Genomic DNA, 12,253 nt, shown 5'->3' on the forward strand with positions numbered 1-12,253 from the left:
CAGGGCCTCTAAATGGATTCTAATACCAAGAATCAGGTATCCCTGCTAGGGGAAAGAAAGGAGGGTTCTGGGACAGTAGGGCGTCACTAAACTGACTTCTCATACCAGCACTGCTGTGTTTTCTCCTCCATTTTTAGACTTCGAAAAAGCCCAAGACAGCAGAAGCAGACACCTCCAGTGAACTAGCAAAGAAAAGCAAAGAAGTATTCAGAAAAGAGGTAAGGTTTGGTGGATGTAAGCACTAAGCACCTCAGGCTTAAATCTGAACCCTTTCCTTTCTTGTCCTAAGTATGTCGAATATCTCTCTTGCCCCAAGATAGGCAGGAACACAAGGTGTTCCTTGTGTGTGTGTGCCTTGCTGAAGTGCTGCTTTTCCCACTGAAAACTCCTCAGCCATCTTTTCTTGGCTTGACAGGAGCCAAGTCTCAGACCACATTTGCTTGTTTGACTGTTGGCCTTCTGTAGCATCTATGGCAAAAGAAAGCTGTATGTAGTGGTAGGCTGCCTTGTCTTTGGGTATTCCTCTTGCCTCTGTGATTTGACTTAGTTGTTATGTGAAAGAGGTGTGGCCTTTTTCAACTGGTTAAGCATTGACTCATTTCAACTGGTTACCCATTGACTCATTTTGTCCCCACAACAGCCCTTGAGGTAGGCAAGACAGATTGCCTTTCCTCTTATTCAGGTGAAAGAACTCAAGGTTCAGAGAAGGCAAGTTCTAGACAAAAGATTTGAACTCAGGCCTTCTGGCTCAAAGTCCACTTCTGTTTCTGTAATATCTCATTTGGTAGCTGCCTAATTTTCCAGGGCTTGGGAGAATGCTGCTCCTCTTTATGCTACCAGAAGTGTGTCTTACCAGCCTCAAGACGCTAAACTTGTCTGCCTCATAGCATCTAGATTCTAAACTCCAATCTTCATTCATTGAAGGGGCTTGTAGTATTTTGGAAGAAACAGACCTGTAAATAAGTAACGGCAGCTGTGTGAAAATTTTGCCATATTAGGGCTGGGAGTCACAATCCGGGCTGTCAGGAAGGGCACTTGAATCAGGGGTAGGAATTGGCCAGATGGATCAGCAGGGGACCTAACTTATGTCAACAGAATGTAGAGAGGCAAGAGAGAGCATCTTCCCTTCCAGGGAGTTGTAAGTGGCCCGATGGGCTATAGCACAAGGTATGGGAGGGCTGTTGAAAATGAGGTGGAATGGTATTGTGCTTCTTCCTATAGGAGCTATGTGTCTGTGGGTTGTCGGGAACCATTGCAGGATTTTAAGCAGGGGGTAATGAAATCCCTGTCTGTGTTTGAGGGGATAGACTGAAGGAAGAGAGTTTGGAGGCCAGGAAACCCCAGAAAAACTTTGAGTTAAAAGGCTTATCCAGGGATAAAGTTCAGTTTCTTATGATCCCTTTGTGAACATATTGGTATTTCAGCTCATTCAACCAGCAGCTGTTTCTTTAGTGCCTACCCTTGTGATATATAGCCTTGTTCTTTGAACACCTGAAGGCTCACTGAATTTTAGTCATGGGTAGACCTTGTTCAGAGTGCTCTCTTATGAAATAGCTGTGACTGGCCTCTTTATTCTCTTTGTCCTCTGTGATCTTAGCACCACAAATACCTCTGAAGGTCCTATAGAGTGTTGGGGAGCACCTGGGTAGGACAGACCATACTTAGACAGCCCAGGGAGGACATAGTAAGTGGTGGAATGAAAATGATTCTGCCCAGGTTTTCCTTTGCTGGCTGTCATATCATGCTTGATCTGCTTCACATGCTGTGGTATGACCACTTAAAGAATCTGAGTACCCTTCAATGACAACATTCCTGTGGTTCCTGGGGTTGCTAAGCCTCACAGAAGCTCTGGAACACCTGCTGTGCCCTGCCTTGCCTCTAGGGCCCAGAGAACCTAGCTACTGTCTTTATGCTGAGGACACAAAATTCATTGGCTGAAACCTGGGGCTGCTGAAGGAGTCGACATTGAAGTCATGCTGTTGAGTCCCTCCAGCCTCCTTTAAGCCTTGCTTAGTCCATCCAGGGGAGCTCTTTCCCTCTCAGGCTGAGCCCGTATCCTTTTTTCAGATCTTACTGGCTTACTAGTATTCCACTGTCCAAACCAGCCAACCTGAGGGAGAAAGGATTGGCTGGCTTTACTCACTACCTTTTCTAGTTATTTCCTCAGTACAACTCCTCGCCCTCTCTGGACTGTTGAGCAATGTGTTCTTTTTTCTTTGCCTGCAGATGTCCCAGTTCATCGTCCAGTGCCTGAACCCTTACCGGAAACCTGACTGCAAAGTGGGAAGAATTACCACAACTGAAGACTTTAAACATCTGGCTCGCAAGGTACTCCCCTTGCTTTTGGTAGCCCACCAGGCAACGTTCTGGGCAAACTGTGTACTTTCTAAGAAGCCCTTTTCATCATAGAAAGTTTTTTTTTTTTTTCTTGTCAGATGTCAGGGCTGGGGACCCAGGAACGGGGAGGGAAGGTTTGGGGAGGGATGCACACCCTTACATGAGAGCAGTAGTTCTCTAAGAAATTTTCAGAGCTCAGCTTATCCTTTCTGGTGATCCTAGCACCAGTCTGCCCCAAACATCTACCCCCTTATTAACTTCCTGTCTTGGTGAGAAGGGCCCTGAAGCAGCAGGCTGGATTACCACCCCTGTCCTCCCCCTCAAATCGTTTCTGCTCTGATTGGTGGCTGTGGTCTCTCTTCCTGTGCCCTGGACAGCTGACTCACGGTGTTATGAATAAGGAGCTGAAGTACTGTAAGAATCCTGAGGACCTGGAGTGCAATGAGAATGTGAAACACAAAACCAAGGAGTACATTAAGAAGTACATGCAAAAGTTTGGGGCTGTTTACAAACCCAAAGAGGACACTGAGTTAGAGTGACTGTTGGGCCAGGGTGGGAGGATGGGTGGTCAGGTAAGACAGACTCTAGGGAGAGGAAATCCTGTGGGCCTTTCTGTCCCACCCCTGTCAGCACTGTGCTACTGATGACACATCACCCTGGGGAATTCAACCCTGAAGATGTCAACCGAAGGCCACAAAAATGAACTCCATCTACAAGTGATTACCTAGTTGTGAGCTGTTGGCATGTGGTTAGAAGCCATCAGAGGTGCAAGGGCTTAGAAAAGACCCTGGCCAGACCTGACTCCACTCTTAAACCTGGGTCTCCTCCTTGGCGGTGCTGTCAGCGCACAGACCCATGCGCATCCCCACCCACAACCCTTTACCCTGATGATCTGTATTATATTTTAATGTATATGTGAATATATTGAAAATAATTTGTTTTTTCCTGGTTTTTGTTTGGTTTTCGTTTTGCTTTTAGCCTCTACATGCTAGGATCACAGGAAGACTTTGTAAGGACAGTTTAAGTTCTCCTGCAAGGTTTAATTTGTTATCATGTAAATATTCCAAAGCAGGCTGCCTTGTGGTTTTGGCCAGCCTTGTGCTATGTTGATAAGATTGATTTACTGCTTAAAATCACTTTACTTTATCCAATTTTTACTGAACTTTTTATGTAAAAAAATAAAATCAATTAAAGAAATTGGCATGTGTGTTCCCTAAAAGTTAATCGAGCATATTTGTGTGTAATGATATCACTGGAAAAAGGAGAGATAGTGGCCTTAGATGTGTGAAGTCCAAGGTTAATCCCTGTGATTGTATTTTATTACAGGACTTGTTCATTCTCCACAGGTCCTACTCTGACTTAGGCAGATGTTTGCCAGGTGACTGACACTTGTAGGCTTGGGATCTTATGACTGTGCTCAGGCATTGGGTCAATTTGCACATGCATTCCAGAGCAAAAGCAGCAGCATCTGGGGCATCTTTGGCACTAGGCTTCTTTATTTTGGTTAATCATCAGTCAAGAGAAAGGCAAATTTATCGTCTCCCTTGATACTTTCTCCTGGGTGGAGAGAAGCATTGAATCTTTTCCCCCCATGGACTTGATTTTTCTGAGCCCACTGGAATGCTTTTTTTTGGGGCAGAGACAGGGTCTCGCTCTGTTGCCCAGGCTGGAGTGTAGTGGTGTGATCATAGCTCATTGCATCCCTGAACTCTTGGGCCCAAGCAATCTTCTTGCCTCAGCCTCTGGAGTAGCTAGGACTACTAGCTAATATTTTTAAAAAAGTTTTGTAGAGACGCAGGGTCTTGCTGTGTTACCCAAGCTGGTCTTGACTTCCTGGCCTCAAGTAATGCTCCTGCTTTTGAATCCGAAAGTGTTGGACACATGGTTTGAAATGCTCATTTGATGTTTGGGTTCCCTAGCTTCCAACTGTGCTCCCTAACACTAGGGTTGGACACTAGAGGACAGAATAGGACCCCTATAAAAGAGGTATAGTACACAGGTTATGATGATAGTGAACATTTCCAGGAAGATGCAGGGCTTCATGAGAGACCTCTCTCCTACTTGCTGGATCAGTTATCTAGGCAGTGAGAAAGACAGGGGGCTTCAGGACAGACTGGGGCCCATCTTTGCAAAAAGGTTGGTCCCGCCTGTTTCTCACCAGGGTTATTCTGCCCACTGCAGCAGTGTTCTTGAGGTCAGGTCAGGTTGTGGCCTGCCAAATCTTTGGCAGGGTGAGTAGCAATTAGAGCAGTCATTGCCTGCTAGGCACTGTGCTGAGCACTTAGAGCTCAGGTTGTGGTCACAGTCCTGAGGCAGAGGAATTGGCACTATGATGAGGAAAACTAAGGGTCAGAGAGGTTTAGTAACTCTTTTAATATCCTTGTATTAAAGGAAGTGTTAAAAGAGGGGAAAATCCTTATTTTAAACTTAGACATGCTATTGTTTTCTAATGATACTGCAGCCTTCAAACTGTTTTTTTTTTTTGAGACGGAGTCTTGCTCTGTCGCCCAGGTTGAGTGCAGTGGCCGGATCTCAGCTCACTACAAGCCTCACCCCGGTTCACGCATTCTCCTGCCTCAGCCTCCCGAGCAGCTGGGACTACAGGCTACCGCCACCTCGCCTCGCTAAGGTTTTTGTATTTTTTAGTAGAGATGGAGCCCCACCGCGGTTAGCCAGGGATGGTCTCGACCTCCTGGACCTCGGGTGGATCCCCCATCTCGCCTCCCAAAGTGCTGGGATTACAGGCTTGAGCCACCGCTACCGCCGGGCCAAAACTGTTTTAAATTTTTGAGACAGAGTCTCGCTTCTGTCAGCCTAGGGCTGGAGTGCAGGACCAGATCTCAGCTCACTGCGGCCCGGCCCTGGGTTCACTTATTCTTTCCTGCCTCAGCCTCCCGAGTAGCTGGGACTACAGGCCTCACGCACCTCGGGCCTCGGGCTAGTTTTTTGTATTTTAGTAGAGACGGGTTTCACCTGTGCCAGCCAGGATGGTCTCGACCTCCTGGATTCTGATCCGGGCCTGCCTCGGCCTCCCAAAGTGCTGGGATTACAGGCTTGAGCCACTGGCTACTGCTTTCTTTTTTGAGACTGAGGCCGCCTTTGTTCTCCAGGCTGGAGTGCAGTGGCATGATCTCGCTCACTACAATTCCTGCCTCCCAGGTTCAGCTCGCATTCTCCTGCCTCAGCTCCCGCAGTTGGGATTACAGGCATGCACTACCATGCCCAGCTAATTTTGTATTTTTAGTAGAGACGGGGTTTCTCCATGTTGGTCAGGCTAGTCTCGAACTCCTGACCTCAGGTGATCCACTCCCCTTGGCCTTCCAAAGTGCTGGGATTACAGGCACGAGCCACCGTGCCCGGCCTAAAGCATATTATTATATCACATGCACAGATTGTAATTTGCTCAACCCTCCTAACGTCTTGGAATTATGTCTGTTACAGAGAATATTTTAGTTAATGTGCTTAAGCACATTGAAAGGGGGCATTTCTCTTTTCAGTGGGTTTGCAGTGCAGGGGTACAACCACATGCACTGCTGCTTGCAACCAAATCAAATGCATGGTTTTGACCCAAAGCTCCAGCTTATGATGTCTCCAACAGCTGGTGCGTATCTTCCCTGCTTCCTCTCCTGGTTCTTCAGGGTTATTGCCCTAAGGTCATCTGTGGAGGAAGGTGGCTATAAACTTCCGGTTCTTCCTTAGTTTAAGGGTAAGATTTACGGAGTGTTAAGCAGCCCTGGTCAACTATTTCTGAGGGTAGCAGTAGCAGCAGTCTGATGAGCTTGGTACTCACAGAGTAGTCAATCTCAGTTGCATCTCGTGTCAGCAGAGGGACAGGATCTACCTTGGACCCCACTAGACCATGACTGGAACCCATGTCTTCTGAGTTTGGACGGCTGTGCCTCTGAAGCCTACTTATGCTGGTAGATGCCAGGATAGTAGGCATTGTTTCTTCCTAGGCAGGGCTTGTCTTTTATAGTACCTTCTTCAAAAGGCACTGTGCCAACCTACCTGCCTCTACCCTTTGGGGTGGGCATATGCATGGACTTGGCTGCACCTGCCTTGTCCTGAGCTTCCCAGGAGACCCACCTGTTCTTGGTGTGTGCAGCAACCATATGAGCAGATGTGGAAGTACATTTGGAATGCCTTGTCCTGAGTTCAGGTCTTGTAAAGAGTGTTTTCTTTTTTCTTATCTAGAGGTGACCTGAGGCCCTTGGTAATTAACTGCCCAGGACCAGCCTGCTTCTTGCCTCCTGTCTAGAGGAACAGGCCTCCAGCCTCCCCTTGGTGCTGCTCACAGAACAAGTCAGGAAAATGATCTCAAACCCAGGGTCCCTCAGCACCAACCTGGGAGTCTTAGGTGTGGGGGAAACTACTGAAAGTGTCACCTAAACTTACTGTTCTCCAGCTAAGGAAGTTGATAAAATACCAAGGTAAAATAATCAGCAAGGTAAAAAAGCTTCCAAACAGTTAGATAAAGCCAGCAAATGGTAGGCGCAGGATATGAACTCTGATTTGTGCCTCCAGAGCCCATGCATCTTCTATAGGATCACAGTCCCTGCCATCCCAGGTGCTGCTTGGAGAGGGCCCTCCCACAGCCTAGGGACCCCCAGCCCTTTTCTGGGCCTCCCTCATAGCCACCCACCCAGCTGTCTCACAGGCCCAAGGAGCCAGATAGAGCCAGCGGAAAAGTCCGAACCACCTTTAATACGGATTACAAAAGTAGCAAAACCAGCTGAGGCTTAAGAGGAGGTGAAGTAGGGATCCAAAGGGCAGGACCACTCCTCACTGCCCACTTCCCTACCATATCCTGGGGCCTCTTCTGGAGGGGATGGGTGGGTGAGGGGAAGTGAATGGTGGCTGGATCTTCGGTTTTCTTCTCCAGAACAGAGCAGGCTGAGCCCAGCAACCCCAGGAAGCCCATGAAGGGAAAGATACATAAGATGGGGGTACAGGAGCACCAGAGCAGGCTCCAAGGAGCCAGGTTATGGAGGCAGCACTCATGCCACAGAGCAGCCCTCAGCTTGGGGGCCCAGGACCTGGACCACATCTTCCTGGCCCATGGCAACCAGGGCATTCTCTAGCACCTTGTGGGTGGCGCCACTGCCTTCTTGGATAGCCCAGTCCCTCAGCAGTGTGTAGGCTCGCACCTGGCCTTGGGCCATGATTTCTACAGCCTCAGCCTGGTAGCCCAGATGGTCTGCCAGTCCCCGCCAGCCCTTGTCAGTTTCAACTGACACCTCTAGCAGCCGCTCCACTTTCTCCTGGTGCTGCCGAGGGAGATCAAGGTAAAGTTGGCACCCAAGCTCAGGATGTGGTCCTGAGGCAGGAGATATGAGGACCACACAAGGGCTGGGTGGTGAGGCAGTTCTGGGAAAGGGGCTCACCCTGGTTGGAGGCATAGGGCTCCAGACTGCTAGGAGAGTCCAGGAAGACACTGCTATCCCCATGCATCTGGTCCTTGTTGAGACCTCCCAGCTCTGCAGTTCAAGCTTTGGCCAGCTGCTGTCTTTGTCTATGTGAGCGCCAGCTGTGGGGAGAAAGGGAGACCTACCGACCTGCCCCCACCTTCAAGACAGGGAATTGGTTGGGAGTCCAGACAGGGAAGGGGGTGCCACAAGGCAGTGCCCAGACCACCTACCACTTGAAGGCCACATAGGCAAGCAGACCGAGGACCACAGTGGCCAGGAGGGTACAGTAGACTGGGATAATGCTGCCTGAGACACTGGAGGCTCCAGGAGGAAAGGGGAAGTATTGGGGTACAGGGCTCCCCCTGCCCCTACCCATACTCCTTCCCTGTCCCTCTCCTGCCTCCTCAGGATCTTACCTGTGGAAGAAAAGACAGATCAGGTCAGGAGCAAGGAACCAAGGCTAGGGTCCCTAGGTAGCCTCACCTAAACTTTGTTGCCGAAAAGGTTTGAAGCCAGTGGTCCCTACTATGTAGAGTCAAAAGCTTATACCACAGCATCAGGAGCTGTCTGGCCTATTTTTCCATTTTCATCTACTTCACCTTTGCCTACCACTCTGGACACCTTGTCCTTCCTACCCTGTTCTCATAACCTTCCAGACTTCTGCTCTTGCCAATCTCTGTTCTCCATCTGGCATATTGGCAAAAATCTTCTACTCTGGGAAGACTTCCTCGATCTCTTCCTTTTGGGGGTCCATTTGCACTCCTGTCTACCACAGCACTAAATCCAATTTTTTTTTTATCCAATTATCCAGGGCACAGGAAGAAAGACCATGGCACTGTCTACCATGGCACTTGTGTCCTGTCTCTGCCACCAAGTCTGGACTGTGAGGGCACATTGATTCATGTGGTCCCCACAAGCATCTCTGTGCAAAGGAGGCCTTGTAAATTTTTGCAAAATAAAGCTGAACCGGAAAGGAAGTGTTGTTGCTTTCTTCTGCCTGGAAGCGACTTGTCCTCCCGATCTAGTGCAGTCAGGGTACACAGGATCTGAGAGACTCCAGAACCTGTGGCTGGACTTGGGTGTGACCTACCCACTTGGGGTACCTCTCAGCCTGCCTGGTGCCCGTGATCTGAATCAAGGGATGCTTACCCACATAGGCCAGGCCTTTGCTGTGGCTAGAGTTGTGAAGCATGGCTGTTAGTGGGTAATGCTCCCTGGGGCTGTTTCTTGGAGAAGAGGTTAGAGAGTTTTAGGCAGCCCCCAGGCAGGGGAGCTGGGAGCTGCTTCTCTCAGTCCAAAAAGGGCTGTGTGCAGGAGGAATATGGGGGAAATCTCCAGGCCTGACGTTGGCAGTCCCTTGGGGTAGTCTGTCCCCCTTTTCTCACTTCAACCTGATTCACGCTAGCGCTGGACCAGTTTCCTCCTGTGTCAGATGGGGTGGAGGTGACAGAGGTGGTCCCAGCTGGCCAAAGTTAGAAGTGTCAGGTACAATTCAGGATGGAAAACAGGTTGGAAACCACCCTGTCTCAAAGATGTTGCGAAACACTTGGTCTGAGTCCAGGGATGGTAGGGAGGATAGGGGAGACATGCCTTCTAGCTCCATCTTAGCCAGAACCAGGCTGGAGAGACGTACTGGCCAGTGGGAGGCTCACTGCCAGGCTTTTCAGCTATAGCTCAGGAACCCAACATCCTGAAGCCCCAAGGCAGGAGGACTTTCTGCAGTGACCATGCTCGCAGTCCTTCCTCAAGGGTCAGTGTCCAGCCCTCTCCTGATCAGGAACTGGGTGGAATGCTACCTTGGTGGGTTCAGCAAGGGAATGGAGGATACAGGCCCAGAGATCCCCTAGTTGATCCTGCTTCATCCAGAAATTCAGAGAGGGCCTGAGACTCAAAGGATAGGACTACTCAGTCCTACCTGGATCCTATAGGGCTGAATCTGATGGGACCCACTTCCTGAGGTTTGAGGAAGAGAAGCTCCTCGTCTAGACTAAGGAGAGCTTGCCTGGAGACAGGGAATGGAGGAGACACCCGGGAAGGCCCTCCAACTCCCCAGTATCCACTACCACATATTGGGTACCAGTCTATCCCACACCATGTCCCCATGTGTATGGCTAAGTCAGCAACACAGTGCTGTGGCCAAGTGTGTGCGACCTGGTGGCCCTTGCCACATGTGGGGTGTGTACATTTGTGTCACTTACATTAAGGGACCCTGCAAGATCCTGGATGGTCGATGGGCTTGTGACCAGGACGCAGCAGCAGACAGGCCTGGCTTCCGCCCAGCCCACTCTGAGCAGCGGGGACGGAACCCGTCCCACCTCCCATCCGTCTCCAGGCCCACGAATACGCACACACAATGCAACCACCCTGCACACCCACACCACCCTGACTTCTCATGCACACGCCGACACCAGCACACACAACACCTGCAGGATCACGAGTCTGGAGATGGGGGACAGAGAGGCAGCCCCCGGCTCCCTCCACTCAGCAAGGGCTCTGCCCCTAACTCCTCCTGACCGGTGGCCGCCAGGATGGATCCACTCAGCAGGGCACGACCGAGCCCTCCGAGAAGACAACGTGGAGTCTCTGGGGTGGTTCTGGCCCCCAACCCCAACCTCGCGACCACAGCAGCGCCACAGGGCGGCCCAAGAAGTAGGCAAGACAATGAGGGGGCAGGGCCAAGCTGGAGGGGCGCGGCCTCAGGTGTTGTCGGCCCCGCCCGGCGAAGGAATGCAAACGCGCTTGCGGGACGCCTGGCCGGGTTGCGGTCTTGGACGAATGGCGTGCGAGGGCGACCGGATGAAGAGATGAAATCTTGGGGAAACCACGAGCCGGGGCGAGATGTGGGGCAGGGACTGCACGGCCGGGGAAACTGAGGCCCAGTTCAGCGACGGCCACGCGGAGGGGGGCGAGTGAGCCCAGAGGGGGTCACGGGCCAAGGGAACGCGAGCCAGGCGAGACTGAGACCGCGACCCTGGGACCGTGGCTACGGCAGTCCGAGACGCCGCGCGCGCACGCACAGTCGGAGAGCAGCTACAAAACTAGGCCAGGTTTATTGCCGATAAGGGAGAACCGGGGCCGCCGTTAGGAATTAAGGCCACAGGCGGCCCTCGTGCTCTGACGAAACGGGGACTTGGAAGCCGGGGAACCCCGCCCCAGACTGTGCAAAAAGTGCTGCTACGGCCACAGACGCCAGCGCTGACTCTCAGGGCCGCCCCTCAGCCGGCGAGGGGCAGGACTTCCGCCCGCCAATCCCTGAGGGAGTAACATCGCCCGCCAATCCCTGAGTTGGGCAGGGTGGGGCCCCGCCCACCCCCTGGGCGGCCCACCCCGGGGTGTTCCCGTCGACTTCTGGGCGGGGCCTTCCGGGCCAAGCCCGTCGGGGGCGGGGCCCGAGCAGCCGGACTGGCCAGGTTCAGCGCGCCTCAGCAGGGTTGTATTCCGTCTCTCCCGAGGACACCTGGGAGATCCGCCGCGAGGACCGCCACAGCTTCCGCGCGAACTGGCTGCTGCGCACCTGGTGGGCGTAAGGGTTGAGTAGGGTCAGCTGGGACCGCCGCGCTGCGCCCCGCCCCGTTCGAGGGGCCTCCCCACCCTCGCCCCATCCTCACCTCAGAAGGCTGCCCGGCGCCCACCACGATGAGCTTGCCGTCCTCCAGGCCCACCAGCACGTGGCTGCGCTCCTTGGTCACGGCCACGCTGCGGATGGCCACCTTCATGGGCAGGGGAGGCGCGGCCGGGAGCAGTCTGGAAGGGAGAGGGGATATACACCAGCTTGCGACTGCAAGGGGGTTTTGCGACCAGCAGATACCCCTTATCCCATATACCCTCTCTGTCCTCATTTTAAGGATGGCTAAATTGAAACTTTTATACACAAAGAAATCTCCCACAACTGTGGCTAAGCCGAGGCGCAGGGCAAGACCTCCCTATGGGAAGATGAGGGGACAGGTAACAAACCTTGAAATATGTGCCCACAAACATGTATGGTGTGTGGATTCCTAGGGGGAATCTCCCCCCGCTTTATTCTACACCAATGACCACAACCTTCAGGGGCCATGAACTCATAAATGGGGGGGCTTACGTGTTTAGTTGGAGGATGTGCAGGGCGCACTGGGCGGTGCCCAGCAACACAAAGTCCTCTGTCACCGTCAGGGCTGTAGGCTGCTCTGCCAGGGGCAGTGAAGCCCGCAACTTCCCATTGACCGAATACAGGTGCAAGGAGTAGGTGACCTGGAGGAAGCAGGGAGTGTCAGCAAGGACAGGATCCCAACTGCCCCTCCATCTTTGCTGGGTACCCCTTCCCCATACCTGGGCCCCAGGACGTTCCCACGCTGAGCTCTGTACCACAATCTGGCCTTCGGACCCCAATGCCAGGTGGAAAATAGGTCCAGGCACTGAGGCACTCGGAGGCTGTAGTGCTGCCACAAACTGGCCACGGCGTACAGTGTGTATGATCACAGTTCCATCCTGCAGGAAGGCAACTTAGGGTCCTGGGCAGGAATCTGGGCTCC

General features: G+C 52.1%; 3 protein-coding genes across 17 annotated transcripts in view; 1 reads left to right on the forward strand and 2 right to left on the reverse strand.

The window, feature by feature from the left end:
- The window catches only part of SETD2 (SET domain containing 2, histone lysine methyltransferase), a 149,628-nt gene extending 146,094 nt beyond the window's left edge, over positions 1 to 3,534 (forward strand). For 6 of the 7 annotated variants that reach the window (XR_004182169.1, XM_031663393.1, XM_031663394.1 and 3 more), the window contains 3 exons: positions 138 to 218; positions 2,227 to 2,328; positions 2,715 to 3,534. Coding sequence is in view for 5 of the 7 variants with exons in the window: in XM_031663393.1 (XP_031519253.1) it covers positions 138 to 218; positions 2,227 to 2,328; positions 2,715 to 2,876 (345 nt within the window). In the remaining 2 variants the exon portion in view is untranslated. The remainder of the gene's footprint in view (positions 1 to 137; positions 219 to 2,226; positions 2,329 to 2,714) is intronic. The other variant, XR_004182168.1, reaches the window with a different exon arrangement.
- Positions 3,535 to 7,021: 3,487 nt separating this feature from the next.
- On the reverse strand, positions 7,022 to 10,663 carry LOC101000905 (death domain-containing membrane protein NRADD-like). Its single transcript, XM_009200929.4, has 3 exons — positions 7,976 to 10,663; positions 7,722 to 7,864; positions 7,022 to 7,604 (listed from the first exon to the last, which is right to left on the reverse strand). The coding sequence occupies exons 1-3, from the start codon at positions 7,989 to 7,991 to the stop codon at positions 7,335 to 7,337; spliced, it is 429 nt and encodes a 142-aa protein (XP_009199193.1). The 5' UTR covers positions 7,992 to 10,663; the 3' UTR covers positions 7,022 to 7,334.
- Positions 10,664 to 10,776: 113 nt separating this feature from the next.
- The window catches only part of NBEAL2 (neurobeachin like 2), a 29,446-nt gene continuing 27,969 nt past the window's right edge, over positions 10,777 to 12,253 (reverse strand). For all 9 annotated transcript variants that reach the window (XR_004182173.1, XM_031663399.1, XM_021934468.2 and 6 more), the window contains 4 exons: positions 12,051 to 12,209; positions 11,824 to 11,972; positions 11,354 to 11,489; positions 10,777 to 11,259 (listed from right to left, as the gene is read on the reverse strand). Coding sequence is in view for 8 of the 9 variants with exons in the window: in XM_031663399.1 (XP_031519259.1) it covers positions 11,158 to 11,259; positions 11,354 to 11,489; positions 11,824 to 11,972; positions 12,051 to 12,209 (546 nt within the window). In the remaining variant the exon portion in view is untranslated. The remainder of the gene's footprint in view (positions 11,260 to 11,353; positions 11,490 to 11,823; positions 11,973 to 12,050; positions 12,210 to 12,253) is intronic.

The sequence above is a fragment of the Papio anubis genome, chromosome 2 (genome assembly GCF_008728515.1).
Source record: "Papio anubis isolate 15944 chromosome 2, Panubis1.0, whole genome shotgun sequence".
In the NCBI taxonomy this organism is placed as follows: Eukaryota; Metazoa; Chordata; class Mammalia; order Primates; family Cercopithecidae; genus Papio; species Papio anubis.

What these genes read in the sequence shown, in the direction of transcription:
- LOC101000905 (XM_009200929.4), bottom strand. An exon ending in GCCCTATGCCTCCAACCAGG is followed by an intron (nt 7,605 to 7,721) that starts GTGAGCCCCTTT and finishes CTCCCTCGGCAG; the next exon opens with CACCAGGAGAAAGTGGAGCG.